Source organism: Terrapene carolina, unplaced genomic scaffold, assembly GCF_002925995.2.
Source record: "Terrapene carolina triunguis isolate 2854851 unplaced genomic scaffold, T_m_triunguis-2.0 Scaffold69, whole genome shotgun sequence".
NCBI lineage: Eukaryota > Metazoa > Chordata > Testudines > Emydidae > Terrapene > Terrapene triunguis.
In genome coordinates this window covers 3,801,177-3,810,022 of record NW_020664420.1, presented here as the reverse complement: position 1 = coordinate 3,810,022, position 8,846 = coordinate 3,801,177, and the positions used below count along the sequence as shown (strand labels likewise).

At 41.1% G+C, this 8,846-nt stretch overlaps 1 protein-coding gene across 2 annotated transcripts in view; it reads right to left on the bottom strand.

The window, feature by feature from the left end:
- Window positions 1-8,846, bottom strand: part of PIK3C3 (phosphatidylinositol 3-kinase catalytic subunit type 3) — a 147,294-nt gene that overhangs the window by 5,700 nt on the left and 132,748 nt on the right. For both annotated transcript variants that reach the window (XM_026649295.2, XM_026649296.2), the window contains one exon: window positions 1,891-2,016. In XM_026649295.2, the coding sequence (XP_026505080.1) occupies window positions 1,891-2,016 (126 nt within the window). The remainder of the gene's footprint in view (window positions 1-1,890; window positions 2,017-8,846) is intronic.

Here is an 8,846-nt window from a genome sequence, read left to right as displayed (position 1 = left end):
CTTAGGGCCCTGAACTCAGTTCTTACAAGAAATCAATCATTGCCGGACACCTAGTAATCACAATAACCTAGAGTGACTGAGTACAAATATGAAAGATTTCTCTTTTTCTCAGCATTTTCCTTCTGTTCACATATAAAAATAGTCTTCACTTAAAAACACATTTATTAAGTTAAACTTGTATTGTTTAATCTGTACGGCAGGAGTAGTCAATAGGCGCATCATGGGCCAAATCCCGACAGCCAGACGCTTTTGAACGGACCCCAAAATCTTTTTATTTACTTATTATCGTTATTTTTTTTATCATTATTTTCTTGAGTCTGGACCTTAACTATACCTTGACCAAGAAATTTGGACCTTGACAAAAAATAACTGACTACCCCTGCTATAGGGTAACACACTACTTGAAAATGAAAGATACGAGTCTGCATCAAAAAGAGAATTAAGTGGAAGATCTTTTGCCGAAAGGATAGCCATAGAAACAGTCCTCACTTGAAAATTACAGTTTGTATTTGATTTTGATCATTCTTTTGGAAAATAATTTTTTCTAAAAATATTTGGAAGCCTGACTGGATTTTTTGAGATCAACATTTCGTGATTCTTCTCTGAATTGCAAGTCTCCTCATAAGACTAATAGTTAAGGCCAACAGGCAGTGTAATGTCTTAAACAACTCCCTGATAAATGTGAGCTAGACAAGTCAGAAAAACATTATGATCTCAAAGATGAATTAAAATGCTTTTGTGAATATCATTTTATTGCACAATGATATTAGTCATCTCATCACACCCACAATGGACTACAGTAGCATGAGCACATACACTTTATGTGGCTAAAATTTCATTCTTCACATAAGGAAGTGTGCATTCTGATATTAAAAATGATAGAGGAGAAGGAGAATATTCCCCCATGGAGGCTTCAGAGCTTTATAAAGATAATCAGTTGGAATACACTGTTTAGAAGCCAGCAATAAAAGCCACCATCAACAAGAGTCAGTAGTTGTGGGTGAACTTAAGCAAGAGTAGGAAAATGAGGACTTTAGCCTTACTTGCTAAAACTTCTCTTCTTGACGATATCATGCTCAGGAGTGGCAGATCCTTCTCTTGCAGGATTCAGAGACAGCACAGAGCTCTGTCCAACAGGTAGACTTTACCTGTAAGGACCCACCCATGCAGAGCTTGCCAAAACACACTACTTGCAAGACTGAACAGCACTCTCCAAATCAAGAGTTTAGCTGCCCAGTTGCTCTTGCAAAGGGAAGACTTTTTTGTGGGCATGTCTTTAAGAAGGCTGTCCCCAGCTGAACACAGCTTTCTGCTGCTTCTGAAGCCTGCCGCAGAAGATACACCTAGACAAGGGTCTGCTGGTCACAAGAGAAATGTAACCATACAGTATATTTAACAGAGGAATAATGGACAGAAGATTGCTTTTTTTGAACTTTATTTCTATTGATTTAATTTTTGTAATGTATAAACAATACAACGGACAATCTAACTTATAATGTTTTGTGAACTGTGAAACTTAAAGCTGTTTAAGATCCCAAATCTTTACTACATAGGCAGAAAATTACAAATAAATACACTTCAAAGCTAAACTCTTGGGAAATCCTTAACTTGCTAAAATGTGAGATGGCAGGTCCTTAAAAGTTCTCTCTCTCCTGGTCGAGCTATTGACCATGCAAAATTACAAATACTGCTTTGCCTTAAGGTTCTGCAATCTCATTGATCACTTGGGCAGCTGCTCTGAACCTAACTCACCTTTTAACCACTTCAAAATTCTTTAACAAAGCATAGGCTGGCAAAATGCTCATCTCTCTGTTCCCACAGTCAGTCACTCTCTCTACCCCTCTTTTCACCATGAGGCCACAGACAACCCATCAATCTGTAGCATCTTACCTGAGCAAACTTGTGTATTTGTTCTACTACAGCTGCAAAGAGAGCGTGGACACTTTCATCAATTAGACTCTGCATGTAATGTACAGCTTCTTCGTCAGAGAGGTCCAAACGGAACTTGTCCTGCACCTGGTAGGAAGAGATTAGAAAGATCAGCCCTTTTATACAGAAAGAAAACTCTGGCCCTGTAATTGTAGAATTCCATTTTTACTGTATTTATATACAAAACAAGGAAAATTCCATCTTCCAAGCAGCACACACAGCTGCCACTGGACTCAGCACAATTAGGGTTGCCAACTTTGGTTGGATGAATTCCTGGTGGTTTCATCACATGACATTATCTTTAATTAAAAAATAATCTTTCATTCCTGGAGACTCCAGCACAATCCTGGAGGGTTGGTAACCCTAAGCACAACTGAGCTGTGGACAAGTATCTATGGGCAGAAGAATTCAATCCTATCATTCTGTATGTATTTCTTGGGCCGAGGGTGAAGGGAAAACATCTGAAAGACCATCCATATTTAAAATAGAAAGAAAATCCTATTACTGAATCACCTTCTGGGTGTGGTGTTCTGTCCCATCCAGTGGCACTGAGACCACATAGAGAGAGAGAGATAAAATGAGTCTGTTCTACAGCCTTAGCTAAGAAGCAGTTGGCTTTTAGCTCATGCGGTAGAGGCTCATGCACTAAGCTCCAGAGATCCCCAGTTTGATCCCGCCTGCCGATGACCAGGCTCTGGCGGTGTTACAATAGTCTAATTCCAAAGCAAAAGTCATTTCTCCCAACAACCGAAATCAAATAAAAAAAATCATTTTGGAAATCTGATTTTGGTGAAATGGCCAATCTATTAACACAAAGTTTCAAAACTGGCAGCCTACTCGGTGCTCAGGTAGAGCAATGGGTGCCACTACAAGACCCTACATAAACAGTGGTTGTAAGTAAGCGTAGCATTCATTATGAGACACATCAGATTTAATCTCTACATGTGGGCGAGCAAAAGCTCTTTGTTTTATTGCGAAAACGCAGCTGAAATACACCTCTACCTCGCTATAACGCTGTCCTCGGGAGCCAAAAAATCTTAGCGCGTTATAGGTGAAACTGCGTTATATCGAACTTGCTTTGATCCACCGGAGTGCGCAGCCCCGCCCCCCCCAGGGCACTGCTTTACCACGTTATATCTGAATTCGTGTTATATCGGGTCGCGTTATATCGAGGTAGCGGTGTATTTTGGATGGTCCTAATAGTTGTTGAAAGCCTGCGAAGTTCCTTTTGCCTAAAGTTAAATTAAGAATAAATTGTCTTTTTGAAACTGTAAGGCAATTAAGTAAAGAATATGGAATCAGTGTAAGGATGAGCACATCACTCCTATGAAAACCAATTTCCATATGGTAGATGAGAATTTGATTAACTCAGATTACATCCTTCATATGTAAACAGTTGATTGGAGACATTGCTACTCTTACCTCGTTTGTTGTTTTGACAGCAGCATATTTTAAATATGATACAAAAATGGTTTGCCCAGTACTTACAAATTGTACACAAACTAAATGCTGAGATAGGGTTACCATTCGTCCGGATTCCCCCGGACATGTCCGGCTTTTCTCAGTTAAAAATAGCGTCCGGGGGGAATTTGGTAAATGTCCGGACTTCCCCCCCCATGCAGAGTGCGCGCCGCTGACAGGGCAGCCGGCCGGATGGTGCCACTTGCATGGGGCTCCGGCAGCCAGAGAGAGCCCCTCCTCTCCCCTGCAGCTGAGATCACTCCCCTCCTCTCTCTCCCTCCCTCCCCCTCCCTGCATTCGCAGCCGGCCGGCCGTTCGCAACGGGCCTCCGGCAGTCTGGAGCTCCTCCCCCTGCCCAGCGCGCCGCTCTGCAGCACTCTGCGAGGGCGGGAACCGGGCTATGCGCTCTGTGGGGTAGCGCGGCAGCGTGTCGGGCTGCGTGTGGAGCCCGACACGCTGTTCTGAGCGGCACGGTAAGGGGGCCAGGGGGTCGGAGAAGAGGCAGGGAGGTTCTGGAGGGAGTAGTCAAGAGACAGGGAGCAGGGGGAGGTTGGATGGGTCGGGAGTTCGGGGGGGGCTGTCTGGGGGTTGGGGGTGTAAGGTTTTGGGTAGTCAGGGTACAGGTAGGGGGTAGGGTCCTAGGGGGGCAGTTAGGGTGGGGGGGGGTCTCAGGAGGGGACAGTTAGGGGACAAGGAACAGGGAGGCTTAATGGCTCTCTTAATGGCTCTCCATGCGTCTCTGGACCCTCTCAGCTGTCGGGCTTGGACGGAAACATTGCCTGAGGGTAGTGAGAGAATGGGTTATCGGTGAGGTGGGGGTGGGCGTGAGCCCGGTCAATAGGGGCAACCCCTACCAAGATCTGAGCCTTTTCTCACACGCCCGTTAGAGCTCGACATTATGCTGTTTGGGACCCCTCTTTGAGGAAAGCCTCTGGATTGCAAGTCCAACCGCTACCTCCTCGTGGTGAGAGCCGGTAACTGGCTTGGATAGCCAGGCGGATTGCGGAGGACGAACCCACATCCCACATTCAGTGGGGTGTGGGACGGGGTTGGGCAGCCCCATATGGTGCCACATGGATGCCCCCCTGGTAAGGGTAGCCTCCCCCAGGTACGGGTTGACTCCCCCTGGTAAGGGTTGATTCCCCCTGGAAAGGGTTAGATTCCCCCAGGCACGGGTTAGTTTCCCCCTGGAAAGGGTAAGTTTCCCCCAGGTACGGGTTAGTTTCCCCCTGGAAAGGGTTAGTTTCCCCCTGAGAAGGGTAAATCTTTTAGCTATGGAAAAAAGTAATTTATATTTTTATACCGGATTGGCGCTGGACCGGGTTAATAACGCCCCCGCTGTTGGCTTTGATGCCCCGGCTGACAGTGTTAAATATATTAGGGGTGTGATCAGGGTCGCTGGACCAATGGATAAAATGGTGTGGACTATAATGAAGTCTCATGAGCATGAGAGTGAGAATCAAGTCCTCCCAGTGGAGCATGGAGAGGAGGTAGAGGAGAATGTTTGTGATGATCATGGTGAGGAGATTTTATCTATCTTACCGATGGTTTTTACAAGGGACACTTTTAATGATTTAACTATGGAAAGTTTCAATCCAGATTTTAAGTATTTAAGTACATTTGATGATCCATATGTTAGCGAATCGGGATATCTTAATGCTCATTTAGTTAATGGGTCTAGTTTATTAAATAGTTTTAGACCAAGTACTGATTTTAATAGGGATCGTAATAAGGATCTTAACAGTACTGGTAGTAATATAAATATATTAGAAAGTAGTTCGTGGAAGGATGGGGTTTTTTATTTAGAGTATCCCGTTGATAGTTTTAATTGTCCAATATGTCCCCAGATATTACCAACATTTGGTAAATGGGCCAAACACATTAATGTGGTTCATAAAAGTAAAGCCATACGAGTTGTATGTAGTAAATGTGGAAAATCTTCTCAATATCATAATATAGCTTGCCACTACCCCAAGTGCATACCCAAGAAGGCGGATACCCCAATGAAGAGCCATACGTGCTCGGTCTGTGGGCTTGGTTTTCATACTAGATCTGGATTGAGCCAACACTGTAGACATAGACACCCTGCTGTGAGGAATGAGCAAAGAAAAGAAGATATGGCTGCTAAAAGTAAGATCAAAGAGGGATCGACTAGATCTCGTATATGGACCAAAGATGAGGTTGCGCAGCTTATACAGTTGGAAAGGAAATATATTGGGAAAAGGAATATAAATAAATGTATTGAGAGCGAGATGAGGACCAAAACGAATAAACAAATATCAGATAAAAGACGAGAATTAGCAAAGAAGAAGTTAGTGGTAACAGGAGATAGGGAGGAAGTGACTGAGGTAGAGGACATTAGAGTAAATATATTAGAAATTCCGCCCCCAAGAGAGAGGATTTTCCCACTAAAAGGACACCCAGAAGTGGATTTAGTGGAGAAAATATGTAAACAGGGAAAACAAAGTAGGGAGGGAAGAGAAATAATAAATAGTTTAGGGGAAATTGAAGGATTATTAAAGGAGGATTTAACAAAAGCTCTCGGTTGGGCAATGTTGGAAAAATTATGTTATTCATTAGTAGAGGGAAAGGACCCTAGAAATGAAAGTCAAATAGAGTTGAGGAATAAAAGAAAAGGGAAGATGAGAAAGGAGGGGAGAAGGAAGCAATTTAATGCAATTAGGAGATATGCTACAAAGAAAGCTAAGTATAAATTCTATCAACAATTATTTGATAAGGATAGAAGAAGATTGACTCGCATTATAATGGGAGAGCCAGATAAGGCTAAGTGTGCTATCCCTATGAAAGAAATTGAGGAATACTATGTCAATATTTTGGGAACAATTGGACATGGTAATATGATAGGGTGGCCATCATCCACAGAGAATGCGGATAATGATATATTAATGAGTCCGATCTCTGTGGATGAGATTAGAATAGCTTTAAGAGAAATAAGAAAAGATAGTGCTCCTGGCCCAGATAAAGTAAAAGTGAGCAATTTGTGGGATATTTTTAATTTAGACTCCTTAATACTTACAAAAATTTTTAATATATGGTTTCTAAATAGACAGGTACCAGATGAATTTAAGAAAAATAGAACGATTTTAATACCAAAGACACAAGATGAGGAGGAAATGAAGAAGTTAACATCTTGGAGACCATTGACAATTGGGTCAGTTTGGATTAGAATCTATACCAAAATATTAGCAAAAAGACTGGTGGAAACAGTTAAGATATGTAGTAGACAAAAAGGGTTTATATCCGCCCCTGGGTGTGAGGAAAATATTGCTATATTAGATAATTTGATTAAAGGGGCTAAACGAAATGGGAATGAAATTGCAATAGTGTTCGTAGATCTGGCTAAAGCATTTGATTCTGTGGGACACGGACATATAATAGCCGGGTTGAGAAGATTTGGTATAGATGAACATTTTATAGATATTATTAGGGACCTTTATGATAATTGCACAACTAGGGTATGGGTGGGTGATGAAGCTACTGAGTCTATTTTAATTAGGAGGGGGGTCAAGCAGGGTGACCCGTTGTCCCCAATTTTGTTTAATATTGCTATGGATCCCCTTTTAACTAGATTAGAAGTAGAAGGAAGTGGTTTTTATGTTAAGGGTAATGGTGTCACGTCATTGGCTTTTGCCGATGATGTGGCAATTTTAAGTAGCTCATATAAAGGAATGATTAAAAATTTGGGTATCTTAGAGGAGTTTTGTAAAAATACTAATCTCTCTGTTAATGTGAAGAAAACAAAAGGCTTTCATATTTTAACTAAACATAAAACCTATGTAGTTAATCCTAAGGATAATTGGCAGATAGGGTCAGAGGAGATTGAATATGTTCAACCAGGGGATTTTGAAAAATATTTAGGGGCTAGAATAGATCCCTGGATAGGTGTAGGGGGACCGGTACTTAAAGAAAAATTGAAAGATTGGAGTGAGAATTTAATTAAGGCCCCATTAAAACCGGCCCAAAAAATATTAATTTTACAGACATATATCTTACCGAAGCTATTTTATAATCTTCTTTTAATAGAACCCCCTTTTAATCTTTTAGACGATCTTGATGTGTTAGTTAGAAAAATAGTTAAAGAGATTTTACATTTACCTCAGTGTACCACAGATGGGATATTTTATTCTAGAGGTAGGGATGGTGGTTTAGCTCTCACTAAGTTTAGTGTGCAAATCCCAAATATGTTAATTCGTAAATGGAGGAGACATATTGTCTCGAGAGATGATTGGATGGACCTATCTTATCTATATGCAGGAGAAAATCTTGTGGATAAAATATTGTCATTTAGTGCAGTAACATCTCATCCCAAGAAATGGAGGGAAGAGGAATTTTTAAGATGGTCGGAACTGAGATGTCAGGGAATAGGGATAAAATATTTTAAAAATGATTTAATTAGTAATTCGATTTTTAGAAACTCTAGTAAAGTTAAATCGTCAGCGTATATCGCAGCATTGCAGCTTAGGGCAAATATTTATCCTACTAGGGAGACATTAGCAAGAGGAAGAGGAGGTGTGAATGCTCTTTGTAGATGGTGCGGTAAAGTGCGGGAGACTGTTCCCCATATCTCAGGACAATGTTATAAGACTAAGAATGCTAGGATAAAAAGGCATAATAGAGTAGTGTCTGCAGTTGTAGATAAGGTTGGTAAATTAGGATGGAAGGCAATGATAGAGCCCCATTTGAGAAATAGTAAGGGTGAGTTAAGAAAGCCGGATATTATATTTATAAAAGGAGATACAGCAGTGGTGGTTGATGTTACAGTGCGATGGGAGGATAATGCCGGAAGTTTGGAACAAGCCCACAGTGAGAAGGTGGCTTATTATCTTGAGTTAGAGGAAGAAATTAAAAACTTAACGGGAGGTAAAAATATTCACTTCTTTGGTTTTGTGCTTGGGGCGCGTGGCAAATGGAGTGAAGGTAATAATGATTTGTTACAATTATTGGGAATGGACAGAAGTAAAAATTTTAAGGAGAGTATATGTAGACTTGTTTTATATTCCACTATTGGTATGATGGCTATATTCAGTGAAAGGTAAAGATCCCGGAGTTTCCATTCCGTGTATCTTGCCAAAACTAAATTTTAGCTATTTTGGTTTCCATGCTCTAAATTTTCAAATTTTTAATATTGTTTTGAACATTAACTTATTTAGTGTTATTTAATATCTGTCCTTCAATAGAATGGTTTTAATTATATAATAAATACTTATTAATGGATGAAATTCCAATTTAAATTATTAGTTTATTTTTTTTTTTTAACTATTGGATGTGGATGCGGACTGGCCGCGTATAATAACCAGGAAAGGGCAGGTAGTCACGCCTGTACATAAATAGGGGGTGGGGTTCTGGAGGGAAGTTAGGAGCAGGGGTCCCAGGAGAGGGCAGTCAGGGGACAGGGAGCAGAGGGGTTTAGATGGGTCGGGAGTTCGGGGGGGGGG